This window comes from Euwallacea similis, chromosome 3 (genome assembly GCF_039881205.1).
Source record: "Euwallacea similis isolate ESF13 chromosome 3, ESF131.1, whole genome shotgun sequence".
In the NCBI taxonomy this organism is placed as follows: domain Eukaryota; kingdom Metazoa; phylum Arthropoda; class Insecta; order Coleoptera; family Curculionidae; genus Euwallacea; species Euwallacea similis.
The window spans coordinates 8,283,075-8,308,057 of record NC_089611.1 but is presented as its reverse complement, the minus strand read 5'-3'; the positions used below and the strand labels follow the sequence as shown (position 1 = coordinate 8,308,057).

General features: G+C 34.4%; 1 protein-coding gene across 16 annotated transcripts in view; it reads left to right on the top strand.

The window, feature by feature from the left end:
* Positions 1 to 719: 719 nt before the first annotated feature.
* rg (rugose) overlaps positions 720 to 24,983 on the top strand; it is a 483,271-nt gene continuing 459,007 nt past the window's right edge. For 8 of the 16 annotated variants that reach the window (XM_066406803.1, XM_066406802.1, XM_066406794.1 and 5 more), the window contains exon 1: positions 721 to 1,082. In XM_066406803.1, the coding sequence (XP_066262900.1) occupies positions 924 to 1,082 (159 nt within the window). In that variant the 5' untranslated portion in view covers positions 721 to 923. Of the gene's footprint in view, positions 1,083 to 24,983 lie in introns of all 16 variants that reach the window. The other 8 variants (XM_066406800.1, XM_066406798.1, XM_066406795.1 and 5 more) reach the window with 2 other exon arrangements.

Here is a 24,983-nt window from a genome sequence, read left to right as displayed (position 1 = left end):
TTTAATTTTTACGATAAATAGATGGTTTCTGAATTGACATAAAACTGTACCCTACGTGTAACATTGCCAAATCTATTCAATTCATAACTAAACGCATCCCTCACGTGTGATGGATCTAAACATGGTATTTTTATAGCAACACTGTAGTCAGCTGTTCCAAACATGCTGATCACGTGTTTAGCTTCAATCAATAGGCGCTTTCATATCGTTAATGTATTTTGAATCGACTAGGCAGCATAAATATTTTTTCCGAACTCTACTGAAACATGTGAGAATGAGAAAGATTACGTAACCGATTTGACGGTATGCAAACGCTCATTGTTTCTATTTATATGAAGATAAGTACTGAGTAAAAAAGGGATGTCTTGAATTAATGAAATGGTAAAATTCAAATTAAATCCAGATAGAAAATTTCAATGCATCTCCGACTTATTTAAATCCGCATTTGAAAGTTGTCATTATTGTAATAGTTCTAGCTGATATTGTAAAAATTCCGTGTCGGATAAACCAATTACGTGACTGTGAATTTCATCGTCATTTTCATGTAAATGAGAAAAATTTCATATTGTTAGCAACCCTGCTACGATTCAATGTCCAACGTTAAAAACATCTAATTAGCAGGAGACGTCATTTCGAATTTGCGAATTCCGACCACAAGACAGCAGTACGGCAACAGTGGCGACGTAATGCAAACAAACCGAAATCAGCTGATTGATGTCAAATAAACATACAGGGCATCGCTTTTCCTGCGCTGCAGGAAAAAATCCTGCTCGAAAATCTGGCAGTGGTTCTGTCATTTTCCGGCCAAACTTGGCAGAAGGTGTACGATAAGTTAATCCTTTTAGGAAAATGTGTTTTACGTGTTAGTGTCACGGATTTTAGTTCGATATTTGTGGTAACTGGCGTGGAAAACTTGTGCCGCTATGGCGGATTTAACGAAACCGCCCCTCAGTGACATTAAACACCCCGAAGAGGTGGTGAGAATGGCCATGAACGATAATCTCAAATTCGCCGTCCTAATCGGCCTTATCGAGGTAGGACAAGTATCCAACAAGGAAGTGGTGAACACCGTCTTACAGCTGGTAAGTACTCAATTATTTTTACATTACCTTTAAAACCAAGTTCAAAACTAACCTGTACCCTGCACTTGACTTTCCTGCTAATAAAACATACAGGTATACCTACATTAGAGTAATTTTTAGCCCTATTATATGAGAAGTTTATCAGCAACTCTTTTCTATCTTTAGTTATATGTAAGTTATATGTAACATGTGATGCAGTAAATATTTATTGTAAGAAGTAGTAGGTGCAGGTATAAGAAGCTGGGAGGAATGCACCAAAGTAATAAACAAAACATTATTTGCTTAGTTTTTTCTGCTGCTACCTATGTTGCTAGCTTAAGTACATAGTCAAATAGCAGGAACTTCATTCAACAGCAGGTAACTTATTGTAGATCATCCGAAACATTCAGAACTGCATTCAAAGAATCCTTACTGGCCTGTCCATTGCCCATAAGTATTTCCTACTGTTTTTGAAGTTAAACATCTATAATGCCTTGAAAAAAACTATTAATCTTGTCTCCAAGTGAAAATATTTCTCCTTAGATCTGCCCCAACAGTTGTCTGTAAGATGCTCCATCTCATTTCATGATATTAACAATATACAGGGTGATTCGCAACGCAACCGACACAGAACAGGTGCGTGTAGAGGACTTCAAAACATGTCGATTTTTTATATGAAGTTTTTTTCTGAGGTCTGCGGTTGCTAAGATATCGGCTTCAGAAGATGAATAAAAAAATTTGAAAAAAACTGTATTTCAGGAAAGGCTTAACCTAAAATAAACATATTTAGGAAATATTTTTGTTTTATTGACGTCTTTATTTGTTAAAAATTTGAAGTGGCTGAAAACTCAATAAGGGGTGGTTTAGGGGTTGGTCACCCTTAAAATTATATGAATCTTTTTAACCCTAATCAAATTACCAACTAAGGTTTATCAAAATGATAGTAAATTTGATTTCATATCTTTTTGTGCTCTTGTACATTTTTTAAGAAGTCATTCGTTATTGAGAAAAAAAATGTTTTGTGATTTGGTGTCAAAACTAATCAAATCGAGCACAACAAAAATATATTCCTCAAAAACTAAAAGGCTGTGCTCCAATTTGGTGTCAAAACTAATCAAATCGAACAAAAACAGTACTTTTATAATAGTAAACTATGAACTTAATCATAGCTCGTTAATATTCTTATTTAGAAAGATTTTGCAAACGATAACTAACATGTGGTCTCATTATTAATAAATATTAAATAAAATTTATTCAAAATTTAACGATATTTGAAACAAATTATTACTAAAATAAAATAAACACTAAAGATATTGTTCAAAATGGCTACCATTTTCTTTTACACACAGATGCACCCTTCTGCTTGATTTGATTAGTTTTGACACCAAATCACAATACATTTTTTTTTTCAATAACGAATAACTTCTCGAAAAATGTACAAGAGTACAAAAAGATATGAAACTAAATTTACTATTATATTGATAAACCTTAGTTGTTAATTTGGTTAAGGTTAAAAAGATTCATATAATTTTAAGGGTGACCAACCCCTAAACCAACCCTTATTGAGCTTTCAGCCACTTCAAATTTTTAACAAATAAAGACGTCAATAAAACAAAAATATTTCCTAAATATGGTTATTCTAGGTTAAGCCTTTCCTGAGATCCCGAATTTTTTCAAATTTTTTTTTTCATTTTCTGAAGCCGACATCTCAGCAACCGCAGACCTCAGAAAAAAACTTCATATAAAAAATCGACATGTTTTGAGGTCCTCTACACGCACTTGTTTTGTGTCGGTTGCGTTACGAATCATCCTGTAGATAGGGGTGTTGTTAATGAAATCTAAAAAAAGCAACATTCCTATAATCCACTGATATACATATAAACATTTGCTCCATATTTGATTAATATTTGTCAGCGACACTTCTTCACATTTGTAATATTTAGTCAACATTATTTGATTTTTTTGTCTAAATATTTTTCCATTACTGTGTACCATTTAACACATTGAATGAGTTATACATATACAAAAATGGATTGGCTAAATTATGAAGAGTAATACAGATAAATTAATTTTTTTGTTAAATTATTGAGTTAAAATGATGTGATGATGAAGCTGAATTATATATGGAAACAAACTGATTGTGTTTTTAGTAGTTAATTAGAAAGTTTATAGATCACAGATGTTAAATCATAGATCATAGAAAAGCATAAATTACCATTACATGAATTGATACATTTTCTACCTGGGTAGTAAATTTTATTTTAACATGAATAGATAGAAACAAATCTCTAACAACTAATGAATATCCATCTTGTAACACTGGTTAATATGCATCTGAATAAAATCATATTGTAACAATTTTCAAAATTTATTCCTTTAATATTAGGATTAATCATAATTAGTGTAAATTTAAAAAATAGTATAACTATCATGCAGAGTAATCATCTTTACTGGTCATACGTAAGTTAGAGAGTTTGCTTCAGTCAATCTTCAAACTTTAACCAGTAAAGCTTTCTTGCTGTTTTTCATACTTAATATAGTATATTATATAGTAAACATTTTTTACATATTCATGTCTGCATTGTCCTATAATTCAATATAAATTTTGTAACTATTAAATCCACATAATTCCTGAACTGCTAATGATATATAACAAGTTAATTGAACATTATTGCTAAATTGTAGGGAAATATCTATTAATTAAATTTAGCACTAAAAAGACCCTAGGGTATGTAATGCACCAGTGCTTTTTCAGTGTCACTTCTGCCACCCTCTTCTAACTTTAATTGTGTTTCCAAATAGCTAATATAAATCATATCATTGCATTTGAATATTACCAATTTAATTTAAACATGACAGATTTCCACCTAGTTTCAGTAATCTAAATCACATTGACAGTCTGATTGATGGATAGTAGCCTAAGGCATCTTCTTTCGAATGTGTGGTTGTTCGGTATTTTATTTGAATAGATATGTCAAAATCTAAAACAGTAAAAATATCCAAAATTTTTCAGTAAATTTTAAATCATTTGGAATATAATGTAAAATAATACATAGTTTACTTGAATATTTAGGAGATAATTAAATTGGTCATGCAGTTGATCTCTGGCAATAGAGTTACGAAATTGAGAAATATTTCTAGCAATTTACTAATTAAGAACTTTTCACCATTCATAGTGGTTTTAAAATATTTTTTTATTTCACAATCACAATGATAGCTTTACTGCACAGTTTTGACGTCAAAATAGTTTTGAAATGATAAAATGTGTCATTTTATCATTTCAATTTTACTTTTTGATGTTGACAATACATACCATATTCCCTATGTACACATGTTATTTCTACTTCAAATGCCGCAGAAATGAACAGTACTATGTTACTTTAATATCGCAATTTGATAACATTAATATTTTATTAGATAAGCTTTAGTATAAGATAATCAGCGAAATTCACAATTTGCCACATTTTACTTTTATATTAGATAGTCCTTGCCGGCCCTTGTCAAGTGCATTAAGTTTTCACAATTTTTAGGATTAGAGTCACCGATGTTCTAATTTATTTTTGTTCATGCGATTTTTTAACTCAGTCGAAAAAACGGTATGGACAACAGAATTCAAAAAGCTAATTGTCGCAAACGTCTAACTGCAAAGTTGTAACTTCCCTTTTCGTTTCGCGAACTTGAACTGGTACGATAATAAATTTCTATATGAAATTTATGTCTTAATGTACTATTTTAGTACTAGTAAAGACCAATTAATTGTTCTCTAGCAGACAAGCCTAATCTATAGGTTCGTAAGGGAAAGACTTGGCAGCAAGCAAGCGCTAAGCAGTAAGGAAATTGAATCATTGAAATTAAATAGTGTCACAGTGTGTACTGAGACATATGGATCAAATTTGAGATTCTATTGCACAAGTAAGACTTAAGCTACACTCAACTTAAGCTTTAGCTAAATTAAGAGCTTACTTCAGCCCTCTCATAAGAATAACGTTACTATTAAACGAAATTGATTTGACAATAACGGATTCCTTATCGCAGGCCCTTAATCAGGCACGAATGAAGGCTTATAGTTGAGCTTATACAGATGCGAGCAAAAAAATAGCGTCACTTACTTTTCGTTCATTTGTTTAATAATTAGGAAAAACTCAAGTAAGGTAAAGAAGTTTTGACGTTTGAATTAGCTCCAGGTAGGTTTCTAAGTATATCCATAGAAGTTTTCATCCTTATAAAAGCTTTGAGTAATTTATAAATTAAATATTTCGGTTGAACCGTTTTTTTGCTGTAAAACACTCTTGAAGTTTGTAAAGTGAATTTTGTCGAAATTTTTGAAATTTTCTTAACATTTTTTTGGTAAGTACTCTACTATTCTTTGAACTAATATTCGGTACTTAATAGTGTAATTTTCTTAGTATCTATTATAAAAAATGGGTCGTGGCAAACATTGTACGCCTTCACAAAGAAAGTTAATTCGAAAGTTGAAAAACGAAGGATATTCGTTAAGAGCAATTTCCAAAATTATTGGATGTACTTTAAAAATGGTTCAAAATGCAATGAATGACCTTCCGGAACAAGAAAATAGAGGAAGGCCGAGGAAAACCACCCCAAACGCAGATCGAATCATAATTAGTACATCGAAGCGGAATCCATTTATGAGTGCTCAAGGGATTCTTACAGAAATTAATTTGAATGTGAGCGTGTGGACAGTTCGCAAAAGGTTACGCGAACAAAATTTAGTTGCTAGAAGCCCGCGTCAAGTGCCCTTGTGAAAAAAAATAATTTAAAAAACAGGATAAAATTTGCTCGAGATCACCTAAAATGGACTGGGAAAGAAGATCAGAAAAAATGGCGCAACATACTGTGGAGCGATGAAAGTAAAATAATGCTTTATTCTTCAGACCATTCTGGACTAGTTAGGAGGCCCCCAGGTACTGCCTATGACCCTAAATACACGAAAAAGACAATTAAGCATGGAGGTGGAAATATTAAGATCTGGGGATGTTTTTCGTGGAATGGTGTTGGCCCCCTTGTGAAAATCGATGGGATTTTAACAAAAGAGTTATATTTGGGAATTATGGTGGACCACATGCTTCCGTATGCTGAGGACAATATGCCTATTCGATGGGTTTATCAACAGGACAACGATCCTAAGCATACAGCGAAGATTGTCAAAAACTGGTTCACCGAAAGTTCCATCAATGTTATGAGTTGACCCGCACAATCCCCAGATCGGAATCCAATCGAAAACCTTTGGCAATACCTTAAACAGCAGGTTAAGGCCCGAAAACCGACAAATTTAAAAGATTTGTGGGTCATCACTCAAGAAGAATGGTATCGGATTCCTGTAAAGTACTGTCAACGACTGATCGCCTCTATGCCTAATCGTTGTCAAGCAGTTTTAAATGCAAAAGGGCATACAATCAAATATTGAATGTACATTTTTATAAATACATTAAAAAAAGTAGAATTATTTGTTGTAAATTTAATTATTTAAAGTATGAAGTAGAGAACCTTAATTTCCAAGTAAAGCAGTTTTTGTGTTTTTTTCTAACTTTCCTTAATATTTTCTTTAATATACGACAGACCGACGTCAAATTACTTGTAGATAGTTCTTAAAAGTGTTCAAAGAACGTGTTGTATTTATAATTTCAATAATCTCAACTGGGAGAAAAATATTCTACTTGAAGCTGCAAGCGCATAGGTGACGCTATTTTTTTGCTCGCATCTGTATGTATAGGATGACACTGAAAGAAACTGCATTGGAAAGTACCACTGACCTGAACCACTACATGGTTAAGAATGTCCTAAAACTAAAAAAGATTCTATAAATTTTTGATTAAATTCCTTTCACTCTCAGGAAGGTATTTGTATGAGCTACTGTTATTTCAACATCACACATTGAAATGTTTTTTTTTTTTGTTCAAAAATGGTGTCTAATGAAAAAGAGTTAAAATTGTTTTTTTCTTTATGATTGAATGGGGAATTGAAAATTGTTTTCTATTTTTAAAAAAACAATGCGTACCATTTTTTTCTTGTTCCGCCCTGTCCCGCCACAAATTTGTAAATTTTTAGTAAAATTAAACATTCTACATCTTAAAAATGAAAGAAATTTCGACAAACGAGTATAAAAACTTTTTAAATTTTTTTGTCATCCTTTAGCAAGTAGCAGTATTGAGGCCACCACGCATTGTAATTTTTTCAATGTCACTCTGTAGTGCTTGCATTTCAAATATTGTAGAATATCTTAAAATAGAACCGTTTTAGGAGATCGACACGATTTCATAAATGCAACATTTTGAATTGTGTTTCGTTTGCAACGATGAAATTACTAGTAATTAAAAAAAAATTCATGTTTAAAGAAGTAAAACTTCCCTAGAATCATTCTAACTGTAAAGAATTGCTCTGTACCTAATGTTTATATTTTTATGAGTGACTACTACTTGACCCTTCCCTGTGAAGACCACTAGAATTAATTGCCTATATACATATTTTGATGATTGATATATGATGTGATTGATCGTATTGTAAATGATCACGTAAGTATCGAATCGCAAGCTTAATACGTTTTTTACTGTTGTATACTTCGTATTGGATATTACCGAAGATATTCTTTATTATTTTCCTGTCGTTAATCGGGAATAAAAATGGGACTATAGGCTATTTGAGATGATTTTAACAAGTGTGCCACAAGAACTATACATTCTCTGGTTTATAATGTATTAGGTCGTGTAGTATGAAATGAGTAGAATTGAATTGAAACTTTAGTCATTTTTTTTTCATATGAAATGTTTTTATTGTCAATCGAAATATGCACCACCATTATCAATACACTTCTGCCATTTAACGGGAAGTTCATTGATTCCCCTGCTGTAAAAGCCTGCAGGCCGGGAGTCGATAAACTCTTGGAAGGCAGCTTTGACAGCCTCGTCGGAGTTGAATGTTTTCCCTACCAAGAAGTTATCCAAATTTTGAAAGAAGTGGTAATCAGTGGGTGCTAAGTCGGGTGAATACGGTGGATGACGAAGAGTTTCCAATTCCAACTCCTGTAGCTTGGCCAAGGTGACTTGTGCGGTGTGTGGCCGAGCGTTGTCGTGCAACAATAGCGGTGCGCTTCGATTGACTAATCTTGGCTGCTTGGCTGGCGTCAGTTGCCTCATCATTTCGGTCAGTTGTCGGCAGTAGACATCAGCCGTAATCGATTCACCAGGTTTCATGAAGCTGTGATGGATGACACCTGCGTTGGACCACCAAACGGACACCATAAGCTTCTTTTGATGAAGATTTTTTTTCGCACAATGTTTTGGTGGTTCATCTTGATCCAACCACTGCGATGAACTCTGGTCTGGTATTGTCATATAGGATCCATTTCTCATCACAAGTAACAATCCGATTGAAAAATGGATTGTTATTATACCGGCACAACAAAGAACAAGCTTCGAGACGTCGTTCTTTCTGTATGTCGCTCAACTCATGCGGTACCCACTTGTCCAGCTTTTTCACCTTATTTCAGCTAATTTCAGCCAAATGAGTCAATATTGTTTTTTTGGTTACACTGAATATTAACGATAATTCGCTTGCACTTTGACGTGGATTCGCTTCCACCACGCTTCCACACTTTCAGATAATCGTTATCCACTTGAGTTTCAGGTCGTCCACGTGGTTCATTTGTTCAGGTTAGTTCAGGTCAAAATTGCCAGAACGAAATTTCATGAACCAACGAGATACTGTTTGCTGTGAAGTGACTTCAGTACCAAACACATTGTTAATATTGCGAGCCGTCTGAGCCGTTGTGGTTCCACGGTGTAACTCATATTTCATTGTGTCAAACACGCGAATTTCACTATTTTGCATGGCTGCACAAAAATTTTTATAAAAATAAAAGTTTTCAATAATTTTGAACACTTTAAACTCTGATCGAAAGAGGGAGAATGTGCCTTTTCCCCATAAAAAAGTCAAGTCCAAATATAGATTTAGAGTGAAGTTATTCGCAGTTGAATGTGGCATTTCGAGAATCTACTCATTTCATACTACACGACCTAATAAATGATTATTACTTTTTACCAACTTACTTGCTTTGCCCCAATATGAAAGTAGCATTATAAAAATCGACGTGATTAATAAAATCCTCGAAAATAAAAAAAAAGTCTATTTCTACCATTGTGTATCACTCGCAAACGTGCGTTTATATTACTAATTTTCCTCGATCAATCTCAGTGATGAAAACATGACCCGCGTTTACGTTTGTGGGGTGCCCGTTCAGCCCCCTTCATCAGAGCTCCGTTTACTTGCATAAAGGCATAGTGATGACCTTTTGCATTATGCAAACTCTAATAACGCTGAATCTCAGTTTGAATGAATCACTGAGGACCTTACCTGACATGGGATATGAGATTTTCAGACAACATTTTAAAATCTTTTACCGCACAGTGCGTATAAAGATTTTACCTCACGGTAATACTTACGACAACAAAGTTAAAAAACGCCATGAAAATGTTATTACTGCACTCAGTTACTGGTCCTTTCTGTGTAGTTTGTTCAAATCAGCCTGCAGTATAGTGCTGCTTTTCGCACTCCATAGGTAAAACACTTTTTTTACGTTAATATTTAATTTACCACAAGGGTAATGCAACTTTACGATAGCAACGTTAGATTACCTTCAAAAGAACTTACATTATCAACAATTTTTTTTCGACTTTTCGTTTTCAGAAAACCGTCATCAATTTTAAATACGGTCCTAATGATCTATAACAAATTTGAGTGTATGTGATAAGCAACTTTTTGTCTCAACTCAACTTTGTGTTACAAGTTATAGTTGAATTTAGGAAACTATAGGTAAAAAAATCCAATAAGTTCCTCAGGTACTCCATAAGATAATTTATCTCAATTTATGTAAAGGGTGGCCTTTGTAATGTTGTGGAGTAGCGAAAGACGAATAACTCAATTTCATTTTTGGGTGTTGAGAGTGGTACATTTCAATGGAACACCCTATATGTTATGGCATGCTTGAATTTTTAATAACCTTTTACATCCCGTGACTTAATATTCGACTAGTTGATTTTGTAGGTTTTTTTTCATTTTTTAGTTCATCTTAAAACATTTCTCTATCTACCTCTTATATATTTTTTTAACTCTTCCAAACCTCCAAAGTTTTGCTGCAACCGATTGTTGCACCAACGAATTTTAACAGAAATTATTTTTTAGTGTACGCGAGTTTTGATACAATTTAATAACGCGAGGTAAATTTGATTGCTAACCGAATTTCGCTTCGTGTCTTTGGGTCAATTGCAATCAGCGTGCTATAAAGTATCAATTTCCGCACGCGCGGTGGCACGTGCGTGCAGGAAAGCCATTTTACCGTACACTCGTAGAGAAAGACTTTTTACAGATATCCTCAAATTAGCTTTTAACTGGTTTTCATTCTTTTGATCCTAATGGTCAAATTCTAATATTGTCAATACAGACTTCACTTGAACAAATACAATTGCATACAGTAGACTAAAGGGCACAGAACTAACAAGAGCGAAGTTGCAAAACTCTCTGCGACACAAAAGACAAAAGCTTATGTAAAACAATTTAAGCCTCCAACAGCGAAATGGCCCTTTTAACTCCTACAAGAGCAAAGCTGCGGGGAAACAATAGGCCCGAGAGACCAGGAAAAAGACCTGAGCTCTACTGTGTTTGGCGAGACAAGAAAAGTGATATAAATGATGCTCTTCTAAAGTTTCAGATTAAAAATAGTGTTTTGTGATGAGGTCTTGTGCAAGCTAATTCGAGCAAAAGTGTAAGAGAATCAGGGTGGGGCAAAATGAAAATTCGCAGTGAAAATAAGATAATACAAAATTGAAATGATTCGAATATAATATTAAAGAAAAATTATGAATGTTCAAATGGAGCGCCCTATATTTTGGTATAGGTATAATTCGGTATATGTAACTGGTTCAATGGATATTTCTCTATTAGCAGATTCTATTATTGAAGAGCAATGACCTTTATCACTTATAGTTTTTCAAAAATTAGACATGTTTTTCCTCATATAGTATGTTAGATTTGATAGACATTAATTATCATTAATATTATAGTCAATTAGTATTAAAGTAGTAGTTATTGATATAACAAATAAAGAAAGTAACTCTTAACGCACGACTAGGAAATGTTCACGCGAGTTATTTAAATTTTTCTTGGAAGTTATGTACACTATTTTCCCTACGACAATAAACCATATACAAAAAAAGTTTACTGGACCGGGATTCGAATCCGGATCGGAAATTCGATATTACTTCATCGTTGCAGAACTGCGCATGATCACTTCATAGCGGTTAAATAGGCAATAATTTTGACATTTCTTGACGTTTTGATAAATATTATTGTCAACATTAACATTTTTTCTATTTTTGAGACATATGGTGTCCCTAAGTTATGATAGGGACATATTTTGCCCAATTGACTAATACAATAGCATATTACTATACATAATAATTGTTTTAGTCAAGAGTGATTCATTGCATTATGTCTATCATTCATTTGTTTTTTTTTAACATACGTGTTTGTTAACATTTTCTATCACAAGCGTATGTTAGCATTTGTTTTTATCACTACTACTTTCATTTGTTATGTTTATTTTTGTAATGGGCCTTGGAAAAATAATTTTTCTTCCTCTCATCCAGTACGTGTTATGGATACTTTCGTAGATGGCCGCGGGAAAACTCCATTTTAATTAATTCATTCGGAGACGTTGTTTTAACTGTTTTATCCAATTTAACACGAGACACTGACCCATCAGTTTTTTACTTTTTAGTTTTTTTAGTCAATTAATTTGTGATACGACCTGTTTAAAAATTCCACGTTTCCCTAATAATCCAACTTCTGAACGGTTGGAACTGGAACGTTTGGATGCACCCACTGAATGTTAAATTTTAGGGAAGTTTCTTCCAATAAAAGGGAGTTCAGTATGCACTGTGCACGAACGTATGGAATTACCGCGGGCTGTGAATACTTTATGCAGTTCGATTTAAGCTATAAACTGATTACAAGGCCTTTATGAGATCGTATAAGCTTAACAGGTTAATTGCCAATTTAATTCCTAAAAATTTTAACATTTTTGTTTTTAATTGAGATAAAGATATTTGGTCACGGACCTTTGACATTTTATTTATTATTTAGTGGACATATCATAGAGGGAGAAAAATTCCATTTTTATAATGCAGTAAAAATGTAATTACGTATATTAAATCAAACATTAATTATTGTCAGTAGATAAAAAATTGAGTACTGTCATGAAAATGCCGCGTCTACTTTTCCTGAATAAGGGAAGACACAGAAACCAAAAGTAAATATAGGGTGTAGGAATAAAAAAGTAGGAATAAAATATTACAGTTAATAAAGCTATTGACAAATAACAATTTTTAAAAATTGGCAACATTTTCGTACGTACATATTTTACGGAATACTGTTTATTTTTTGGAAACGAAATTGCCAAGAAAAATTTTAACAAATAAAAATAAAAATTCCGTGGAAAAGGTAGCTGAATTTGAGTTCCCTTAACTTAAGAGTTGAGTGAGCCCGTAATTTCTTAAGTAGGCATTTTTCCAAATTATTGCATAAGTGAGTTTCAACTTGATTTCAAATCATTTTGGATACCGTAAAATTTTTCAAAAACTTGAGAAGTTAGAGCTGCTTGGTTAAGCTAACAACCTAGAACTTTTCTCATTTAACCGACTTTGTAACTTTATATAGTTTCCGAAATCGTGAGAACATGTGAGGATAATTTGATTGGACAAAAGTTTCATCCTCACTCTCACATGTTTCTATAGTATCAGAGTCCGGTGTGTGATACACATTCGTTTAACACCAATTAATTTGTGTCATTATGTGTCCAAGCAGTTTTTACTAGATGTCTCCAAGTTACATGCCTTGGATCTTTGCTGCTGTGCTTTATTTACGAATTTACCAAAAAGTCCTTTTAGATTAATGGTAGTTCCACACATTTTGGGGTTGGGATCCCGATGTTAAAATTTATGGCCGGGATCCTGGGATTGGATTTTCCTAGTGCACACTGTTATCGAAAATATTATTCACACAATCGATTTGGTTCATATTATTTTTTCAAAGCTCGGATCGGGATCCCGATATTAACATTCATGGCCGGGATCCTGCGATTTAATTTTCTATTGAATATTATCATCGAAATTATTATCATCATGGCCGATTTAGGTAATATTATTTAAATACCCTGTATACGGAGGTGCAGTGTAAAGTTAGAAATTATTGAATTTAGGACGAAATTTATAGGAAGTTGGTTCAGCACTTGGTACCGGTTCCGAGTCTGGACATGTGGGGAATAACGCCTACTAGAAATGGGTACAGGGGAATATTATTCACTGCCATGGCACGACTTATATTTTAAAAGGGGGTTAATACTAGGCAAACGTCCCTTGATGAAATATAAAACTCAATATAGGGGCGCGTTCGTTTTATCTATTTTAGGTTTTTAATTAAACTAAAAGGCAAATTTAATTCGCCGTATTCCTTAAAACGACCCTTAATCGTGCCCTTCTGCCGTTAGAGTTAAGCCGTCACAGGTTTCAAATAAAACCACCTTTTCCTGCATGCATTTGTCGACTGTAGGGAACACAACTACATTATTAAATATTAAAATATTGATTCGATGATTTAGTTTTAAGCTCTTACTGGGGCAAATTAAAAGTAAGTCCTGTTAGGATAAGCACCCACGAGGTAGATTATAATGAAGCCCTTACAATCGAGCTTGCGAATGCAGATCGATAAAAATGTTGCCTCCTTTTGTTTCAATCCAATTAAAAATTGTCTGTATCCTGCGAAAATCACCAGAGTATAATATACACTGTTATATTTTAATTAAACATTCCTTCAAAAGAATTTACGTTTTCTGCCAGTTAAAATGAAAAAGATTACCTAACAATTTTGAAGGACGAGTTTTTGATTACTGTGAAGCGACCAGTCATTATTCCGTATCGTCCCTTATTTGGACAAACTCCACTTGTGAATCCTCTTGTTGATAGAGTATAGTTTGAACAAGAGTTCTTGGTGGTTATGTTTTCGCATGTTATCGTTACTTTTCTGTCACTCGCATACTGAGCTAGATAGAAATTTGATGTCACCCAAGGATGTTATTTTAGTTGTATATTATAAAATTGCTCAAAAGGGCCGAACGTTTCCTTGGTTCAAACTTGAACATTTCGTCGAATAACGAACAGTACAACGGATTATACGACATACGAAACACCGCTTGGACACAGCTATAAAGACGTTTGCAAACCAGTTTGTCAATTATCTCTGTTTGGCAAATGGTTTGCGGTGTTCCCATTACTTGTCAGTTGTTTTCCGAACATTAACGGCAATGCGCGTTAACTTGTTTGAAAATTACACCGCAAACATGTTGCATTGGTCGTTCCTTATCCAACGAAATGTTCAGGTGTACATGAAAGTTTAGGATTGGCTGTTTCACGGAAAGAAAGCCAATTTGTCTTCTTGCCGTTTTGTCTCCTCAATGGTTTTATTACAGATTTATATTAGTTATTCATTGCTTCTCTGTATTTTTATCAACACTTTCGGTGACTTGTGAAAAGTAAATAAACTCATTTTCGCATGAAATGCACCACCCGGTAATAATAATAATTAAGTCTTGTAATTTTGGCAAAATAATGCTTCATAATAGAGTATCAAATGATCAGACTTTCAGTTAAAAGATACAACATTTGATAATGAAAAAATTAATAATGAGTGACATCGCCTCGTACGGTAATGCAAGCACGTACTCTTCGAGGTATGCTTTGCAACAAATGATCAATATCTTCCTGGGGTATTTCATTCCATGCTACCTCAAGATGATGTCGTAGGTCATTCACATTGTTTGGAGGCCTCGGTAAATTTCGAAGACGGCGACTCATCATATCCCAAAGATGTTCGATGGGCGATAGGTCCGGTGACCGTGCAGGCCAAGGCAGTATTTCCAATTGTGCTTCTTCCAGGTATCGTCGAGTAATGTTCGCACTATGTGGTCTTGCATTATCCTGTTGGAAAATGCCATTTGGTAAAGTTTGCATGAAAGGTACTAATACTGACCTCAGAACATTGTCAATGTAGCGACGTGCGTTTAGGGTGCCTGGAACGAACACAAGAGAAGATCTTCGGCCAACACATATCGCACCCCAGACCATAACATTAGGTATTAAAGCTGTGTGGCGCCTTTCAGAAAATTGCAAATTTCTTCTTTCACCTCGGTATCGTCTTACTCTTCTATGACCATCATTGATCCATAAACAAAATCGCGACTCGTCACTGAAGACGATATTGTTCCACTCATGATTCCAATCAATTCGTTCTTGACACCAGGCCAATCTGGAAGCTTGGTGTTGGGCGGTTAGTGGCAGTCGTAGAATTGGGCGGTATGAATGCAGGCCAAAAGACGAAATTCTTCTGTAAACTGTTGCCATCGACACCCGACGATTTAGAGCTCCCATCCAATCTACTGCAACACACATTGTTGTTTGAAATCGATCACCAATGGCCATCCGTCTAAGAAGTCGATCTTCACGTGCGTTGCTGCTACGGGGAGGACGTCCGGCTGGACGATGTCGCTGAACCCTCTCTTCAGACCACGAAAGCCATATTCTCGCAATCGTGGTGTGGTTCCGATTCATTCTTCGGGCAATCTCACGAAAAGAAAGTCCACCCTCCTTCATGCCGATAATTCGCCCTCTATCAAAATCCGAAACGTGGGGAAAATTTCGACGCTGTCTCACTGGGGGCATTTTGAGATGTCTTGTTCACAGTTCAACAACAAAATAAACTGATATTTCCATATAAATATTATTTTATTTATTTACAATTGAATAAAAAATCTAATAGGTCGATGACACAAAAACCACCAGCATTCTTTCTTTTTTACTGAAAGTCTGATCATTTGATACTTTATTATGAAGCATTATTTTGCCAAAATTACAAGACTTAATTATTATTTTTACTGGGTGGTGCATTTCATGTGAAAGTGAGTGTATTTCACTCTCATTTTGAATGCATTGCCTTGCAATACTTGTTAAGACTCAGCGACGTATAATTTGAGTTAGTTCAGGTTAGTTAACATGGCTCATGACTTGAATAGCACTAGTGCTCATGCCATGAGCCGTGTTATTGTCAGTTCAAGTCAAGAGGCATGTCACCTAGTGAGAATTTTTGTAATTGCTTCAAGACAGATAAAATGTCATCTCAATTGATAGACAGATTGAAAGACAGATAAAATATCATTTCAACATTCGATTTCCCATTTGCTATCTGAAGAGTTATGACGGTATTCCACTAAAGGGGCAAAACAAAAGAGCAACTCGTGCAGATTTGAGCTTTTGACGACTGTTTTTTTTTGTTTTTCATGACCGGGGGAATTCGTTAGTAAATTATCCCAACGAGTTTTGGAACTGGATCTGTTTAGTAGCAACAACTCGGAAACAAATCGTTCAAGTTTCTACCAGTTTAGTTATTTACCCAATAAGTGCGGGAAATGATAGTTTTCCGCACGCGATTGCGGTTGGCGAAAAGAATACGGCCATGGGACAGAAGAGAAATAGAATCTAATAGTGTTCAGAGTCTTCGGGATTAGTCCAACGACGTTACAGAAATTTCGGATTAAACAGAAAGAGAGATATTCTCCTCGGGCTAATCCCGAGGGGTTCTAGACCTAGTCGATGAATAACTGAACCTAGTCTGAAATGCAACGCCAAATCCAACTTCAAGAATATAAATTGGACTGTCAAGTTATGCTACGAATACTGCGCTGACGTTCGGAGCTGGCACCAAAGTCTTAATCCAATGTCGAGTTTATGAATCCAGGCCTTAAGCAGAGATTGAAATTTTGTGGTGGATTTTAGACATTAAGATTTGAAATAGGTAACTGATGTTTTTATGGTTTACGTAATATGGTCTAGCTTTTTATGGTTTATTGATAAAGCGGTGAGTTGTAAAATTTTTATGGAAAAAGTAGACATGCTAGAGGCCTAACAATTGTGACTATCCTTAATCTAACGGTATTGTTAGGGTTATAGCCAAAGAGAATCTAGGATAACGAAATTCTCATAACTAGCTGATTATATGGCAGATTTGTCAACATCAAAGATTTAGCTTGGTTCTTCCATGCAAATTACATAAGTCAGCCTTATAAATTCAAAAATAGGAAACATTCATATTAGAATAATTTCGTTAACTGAACTATGGTCACTATTTACCAAATTATTTATAATTATGGCGAAATGTACCATTTTCATCCAATATTGTTAGTAAGACCTCACTTCTCAGCTAACAACTGGAATTATTAACGCTGGAAGGAAAATCACGTATTAATCTGACAGGTGCTATTCGCCCATTTAATAGATCGTAAACATTATGAAAGGAACATAGCAATTAATACTGTCGGCGCTATATAGCAATAGTCACAATAGTAAGACCGTGAGGCTATTTTTAGTAAGGTAATTTACAGTAAGGCATTTAAAATTATTGTGCACTGTTTCGCATTCTTATTGTGATTTATATGTTAGAAGAAGATGGGCGGGAGCCGAGACGAGAAGTTACACTCCAAGGATAATTTTTCCGATGCAATCGAAATTTGTCTACAACATAATCTGAGATGCTTTCAGCAATATTGATCGAGATTCAAATGAAGCAGCAATAGTAGCAACTGAAATTGCTTTTATAACATAAATTTAATTGGATATATTTTGTGTCTCCAGGAAAATCCGGGATGACAGGCAGCCAATCTGAATAAAATCTGGACTGCTCGCGGCAGATTCGCCACATAATCTCTGGTAATAAAACGTTTCCCATCAGAAATGTGTTTTGTCAACATCAGCAATTCAGGCACACGGAGATTATTTTCATGGTGAATTTATGTTTAATAAAAGCACTTCAATGATCGTGTTTTTGGACGAATTGTCCGGAAATTTATTATCTGAATACTGTTTTTGCCTTTAGCAGAGTGCATTTTAAAGAAGGGTCAATAATGAGTAAGAATTGGTCACTCGAGAAATTTTATTAAGCGTCATACTTTTCTGTAGCAGAATTTCAATCATTTATTCTAAAACGCTTCCGTAACCACACACAGGGTGTTTTCACAAATTTTTAGGATTTGCTTTCATGGTTCTCTTAGTTTTTGTAATAATTAGTTGAAATTCCTTCGAAAGCTTAATTCTAGTTGTGATCATTTCATAATTATCATTTTATAGATACTATTACTGAAACATGGTTGACAGAATTGGGTGGGTTGAGGTGGTCTTGTGATGAGGTTTGGCCATGAGCTAGCACTTTGGAGAACTGTTTTGCTTGAGATACATACTACATGTTGAATACGAAAATATTATGTATTGATGATTTTAATATCATCCTTTTGTCCTCTGAGTCTCAGAACACAGTTAATTGAAATAATAGTGTCGATGCCGTTAATATAGTTCTTTGCAATCCATAGTTGATTTCAACTCTTACTAGGGTGGCTAAGGTCATCTCGATCCAACCTTACTTGGTTTGTTGTAAACCGGATATTATTGGATGCGGACATGAGAGATGTTGATATGTTGGATCTTCCGACCTTTGCCGTGATTAATTGTCAAAATGACGTTTCTGTGTTTCTCATCTTTAAATTTAGAAATATTCTAGCATTTGATATGATGCGATGTTCTTAGTGTCCTGTCGCGCCCAGTTACTTTCTTTGATATGCAGGTACTTATATTGAACAATTCCCAATTCATTTACATCTATGATATCTGATGATATTTTACCCACCGTTTTCAATGGGTTTTATAATTCTGCGTTAGTCGATCCATAGAGTTTAATGACATTTATATACAAGAGATGGTTTATTGTAGATAACCATTATTCAATAATCATTTTATGTCTATCATGTACGCAATTTACGGATCTGGAGAGCGGATTTAATGACATATACTTAATATAATCACAATTCAGTCAAAGCACTATTCTGAAATGTCTCCCTGTTTATATTAATCGATTCTGTTTCTATAATATCTTTGCTGATTTTTAAGTGTAGTATTACATTTCATCTTTGTGTACGAGAGAAAGTTCCGTATGTATATTTATAAATATTTAATATCTTTCAGCTAGTAATGGAAATCACGTCGAATCCTTCCTTTAATATAATCAACATAAGCGATGTGAATGCTTTTTTTACATGAGTTTTTTTCATTATTGCTGTATCGATGGTAATTTTTTTTACATTCTTCGTTTCTCTTTATACAGGGTGTTACAAATTAGTAGGCCAATCCGCTAACCACGGATTCTTTGAGCGAAAATAAGTCGACTTTCCTTATGCGACTTTTTTCTTTAGCGTTTTATACTCACTATACAGAGTGTTAAAGTTATTAAAAAATTAATTTATTTGGTTAATAACTTCGTTACTTCTTATCGTATTTTAATGAAATTTTGTAGTGATGCACAGTTCGACGAGGCGTTCTTTTCCTATAATTTAGGTAAAAAAAATTTTAACCGGAGAGGGGAAATTGGGGGTCACGGACACGTCCCCCCCCCCAAACTTTTTTTTGCGCGCGCCAATGGTGAACGTGTTTAATTTTTTAAACTAAATATTCTTTCATCTTAATTTTTTCATTCTTGTTAAATTTTGATTTACCGCTTACTTTAGAAGATATTCCAGCATATTGCCTTTCAATACACCGTAACTATTTTTCGTTTAGTATATCGGAAACGTATCTTTTAATACACGATATATTGTCACATACTTATATTAAATGTTATAAGTAAAACAGACCTTTTCTTAAGTATTTCTTCTAGATTTTATTCAATTTTATGTATTCAGCAAACGGACAACGATTTTGGAAAGTTAAAAATAAATAATAATACTACAACTAAATGGACTGAACGAATCTAAATTAAATGTTCAATATAATTGCCCTCTTCTTCAATACGCATCATCACAGATATCTACTAGATTTTTCAATAGTAACGCAACGTACATTTTGTACCGGAATAAATGATCGATACGTTCCCGATATACATAAATGAAAAATGGGTACCATGGGGACCATAAGAGGGGGAGGCAATATGCTGGAATATCTTCTAAAGTAAGCGGTAAATCAAAATTTTACAAGAATGAAAAAATTAAAATAAAAGAATATTTAGTTTAAAAAATTAAACACGTTCACCATTGGCGCGCGCAAAAAAAAGTTTGGGGGGGAGACGTGTCCGTGACCCCCAATTTCCCTTCTCAGGTTAAAATTTTTTTTACCTAAATTATAGGAAAAGAACCCCTCATCGAACTGTGCATCACTACAAAATTTCATTAAAATACGATAAGAAGTACCGAAGTTATTAACCAAATAAATTAATTTTTTAATAACTTTAACACTCTGTATAGTGAGTATAAAACGCCAAAGAAAAAAGTCGCATAAGGAAAGCCGACTTATTTTCTCTCAAAGAATTTGTGGTTAGCAGATTGGCCTACTAATTTGTAACACCCTGTATATCCCTTTTGTTCTTCGGTCAGTACATTATTTTCTTTCATGTATTGGTCGATTTTGATTGCAACAATGGATGTCACTACTTTGTATAGCGTTGGCAGACAGGTCATGGACCTATAATTTGCTGAATTTTGAATATTTTCATTCTTCGGTTTTGTGAAGGTGCTTGCCTTCCTTGAAGAATGGTGGCAGGAGATTTGAGCGTTTAAATGTTTGATTTATTTGGCAATTTAGGTATTTATAGGTTGCTGTAAATTGTTTATACCAGAAATTATGAATACCTGCGGGTTCTAGGCATTTCCAGTTATGTGCCCTTTTTATCGTAGCTATTACTTCAGATTCAGTGATCATTATTGTTTATTATTACTATTAATTATTATTATTATTATTATTGTTTTATAAACAACCAAAACAACTCTTATAAAAATAACGAACTATCGTCCACTATACCTATACTTTTTTGAATAAAGTTATTCGTTTTACGCCATGAAATCAAATAATAACAACCTACCCTGAAATGAGGTAGGCTAAAATAAAATTATGACAACCATCAGTTTTATATATATTTAGCCATTAACGTTAACCCCATTTACGCAACCTTTTCGTGCCGATTCGCATTATTAGGTAATGCATTAATTTATGAGACACCTGTAAGCTTAGACAGCTTGCGCCATCTGATGGGACAACTCAACAAAACCTGAAAGAAATCATTTTATGCTAAAGTCGATAACCTAATTCCTGTCTGATGTTCATCGATCCTTGACCAGCCAGGACAGGACACGTCCTGATGTTCAATCGATCATTTCGTCAGTTTCTGCTGTTCACGCTAGGTGGAGTCACTGATACTTCTCGGAAATTCTATTAAAATATCCTAAAAATGTTGCTGGAGATGCTAGAGAGTCCTTAGCAGAAGCCTCGATTCTAATGGGAGCTGTTTATAAAGCGGAACTTTTGAACTTTGAGCATTAACTTTTATGCAGCTCATTATCTGATAATGACGATCTTAAATGCTGCGTTAATGGGATGCGTAAATTGACTTTATTTGGGTATGGTGAAATGTTTATTAGACTGTTATGTAAGGGGATGACAATATCGGGATGATTTTAAAGGTGGAGGTGGAATTTGAAAGTTAACAACAAGATCTACATTGACGCCCATTTAAGAAACAAAGAGCAAACGATTCAAGACGGAGTCCAAACATCAGCTTTTAATGTGAGCCGGTAGGCTCTCCTAATGGCCTTTTCAAGGATCCACTTAACATTGCTAAATGAATTGGTTCTGGCTCGTAGTTCTTGAGTTTGCAGGAATTCCAGGCATTATTTATCGGGATTGCTGAATTGAAGAGCCTAGATGGTCAAGGGCGGAACACTTTTTTTTGTCGTGAATGGGAAAAGCGAAAAACCTCAAATAGAGCTAAAAGAGAGAGTACGATTACGTTTTTTTAAAGAACCTTTCAATTGAAATTAGTGAACCTTTCTTTGGAAAAGCCCTTAGTTTCCTAGGTTAAAAGGAACTGAATTATTCGTAGGAGATTTTGTCTGCTAGTTTTACGTTTAGCCCAAGTTAACTAAAACATTGTTTGTTTACTCGGTTGCCCATACAGTAACTTCCTATATCATGGTATTATATACAGGGTGTTAGAAAAAGTATGTAAATACGTTATTCAAAAATCGGGTCATGCAATCTTTGATTACCATATAACTTTTTATGTTCCTCCATTGACTGCGTCTCACGAAATATTTTTAGGGATTTGTCATCGATCAACAATTCATAATTATTTTCAATTTGAAACAAAAATTTGACTGATGGTGATGAATGAATCCAACCCGTCATACTTGGGAATCCGTCTCGAAGCATGCGAGTTATTATTTGGAAAATGTAATCTCGGTAACAGTGACAAAACCATGACGAAATACTAGTGACAAAACTGTATGTTTTATAGCCTATTTATGTTTGTTGAGTATACGAGGTCTGACAATGAAATTCCCGGAACAGCACAACTGCCTCTTACATAAACTAATTTAAGTCGAACTGTCGCACTTGCGTGACTTTATATGTCTCTACTATTGGTCTGATTGATGAAAACAAAATCAAGTTATTAGCTGTCAAACTGTAGCATTAGTTGCACAAGACCATTTTTTCTGTCGGTCGCAAAAATGTTCGAACAGCGCGTTAATATCAAATTCTGTGTTAAATTAGGGAAAAGTGCAACTGAGACTTTAGAAATGCTAAGAGTAACATATGGCGGGGTTGCCATGAAGAAGTCTGCAGTGTTTGAATGGCATAAGAGATTCAAAGAAGGACGGGAAAACGTGAAAGATGATGGAAGGTCCGGGCGTCCGAAAACTCATCGAACGTGTGAAAATGTGGAAAAGGTACGACAACTAGTGAGATCTGATAGACGGCTGAGTACACACATTGCAGAGGAATTAAATTTAGACACGGAAACAGTAAGAAAGATTTTGGCCGAAGATTTAGAAATGAGAAAAGTGTCAGCGAAGATGATTCCAAGAATTTTGTCTGACGAACAAAAGCAGCGGCGATTTGACATTTCATCCGAACTTTTTTCTCATTTGGAAGTTTTTAACAAAGTGATTACTGGAGATGAAACTTGGTGCTTCCAGTACGACCCAGAAACAAAACGACAGAGCATGCAATGGAAAACAAAAGGATCCCCAAGACCGAAAAAAGCGCGAATGTCACGATCCCGAATCAAAACCATGCTGATTTGTTTTTTTGATCACAAGGGCATTGTTTACTTTGAGTTTATTAAACAAGGGCAAACAGTAAATTAACATTATTACTTAGAGGTTCTGACAAGATTATGCAATGCTATTCCTAAAAAACGTCCCCAACTTTGGCCAAACAATTGGCTCCTTCATCATGACAACGCTCCAGCACATGATGCCCTAACCATTCGCTCTTTTTTGACTAAGAAACAAATCACAAAGTTGGACCATCCGCCTTATTCGCCAGATTTGGCGCCTTCCGACTTCTGGCTTTTCCCAAAAATGAAAAACGCAATAAAAGGACGCCGATTTTCTGATGAGTCTGACATCCAAAGACATGTGGCCAGAATACTGAAGAGCATTCCGGAAGACGAGTTCCAAAAATGTTTTGAACAGTGGCAGCAACGTTTAACAAAGTGTATCGCTGCCCAAGGGGAGTACTTTGAAGGCGATCATAGAAATTGATTTGTATAGATGCAAATAAAGCGTTTATGAGTTCATTCCGGGAATTTTATTGTCAGACCTCGTATGTCAGGTAAGATGACAATACCGTGTTTCTCTATTTTGTGTGATTAGCTGTCTATAATAAAATCGTGCATTATAGTATAAGAATTGAAAAATTAAGCGTTAAAATGAATCATTTATGATCGATTTTGTATACATTAAACCGACGTGTAAATAGTCGATCGATAGAAAAGAATGAATTAAAATCAGTTCAACTAAGATTAATCAAGCAAACTGCTAAAAAATCGATACTGTATAATTTTTCGTGATTTTCAAGACACTATATTTCGGAGAAACGACGTAGCCCCGATTCATAATCGAAAAGGATCTGACTGGCCGTTTCTTTTAGAGTGAGATACGTGAGTCAATATTTAATTAAACGGATTTTTTAATGTTATACCGAACAAAGAAAAATTCACTGCTAAATTGTAAAATTTTAACCAATTATTTGATAGCATAGCATTTGACATCTACGGAAAACCTTGAATTTTCATTGCAGTATCATTTAATTGGCTTGGTCGATATCTGTCAAATTTATATGTTGAACGTTTTTTTGTTGTTTTGCCCGAGAACGAGTATTTTCAAAATGTTATACTTTTTCACTTTTTGCCTTCTATGCGAAGTGTTTGTTATTTACGATTATAATGAGATCAAATTACTCTAAAAGCTCATTGAATAAAAAATCAATGGTGCGGAGCGGCAGGTCATAAAACTTTTCTTCGGCATGTTTTACCAAAGTCTGAAAACTAATTTTCAAAAATTTTGTTAAATAATTTGTTAATTGGTTTTGAGATTAGTGGCTTTAATTTCAGAATTTTGAATGAAATACCATTTAATAGTTTTAATTAATGTTTTGGAACTATTTGGCGAATTTTTGTCCGTAAACCTAGATACAGGTGACTAAAAGTAACTAACTAAAGTACCCCATTTATATATGGCAAATTAAGCCTAAAACTGGATGGAGAGCTGAATCAGTGCCATAGATTGTTTGACGGTAAAATGTTGCTATTCAGTCTACAAATAAGTATCATTAATTCAATTACAGCTCTTGTTTGTGATTGCAAAATTTTCATTAATGTGAAATAAACTGACAGTCTTTTTGGCGTGTTTTTAGCTAATTTTTATTTGCCTGTCTGGAGTGAAAAATACGGGTGCTCTTCAAAAAGTTCGGAAGTTTTTATTTTTTA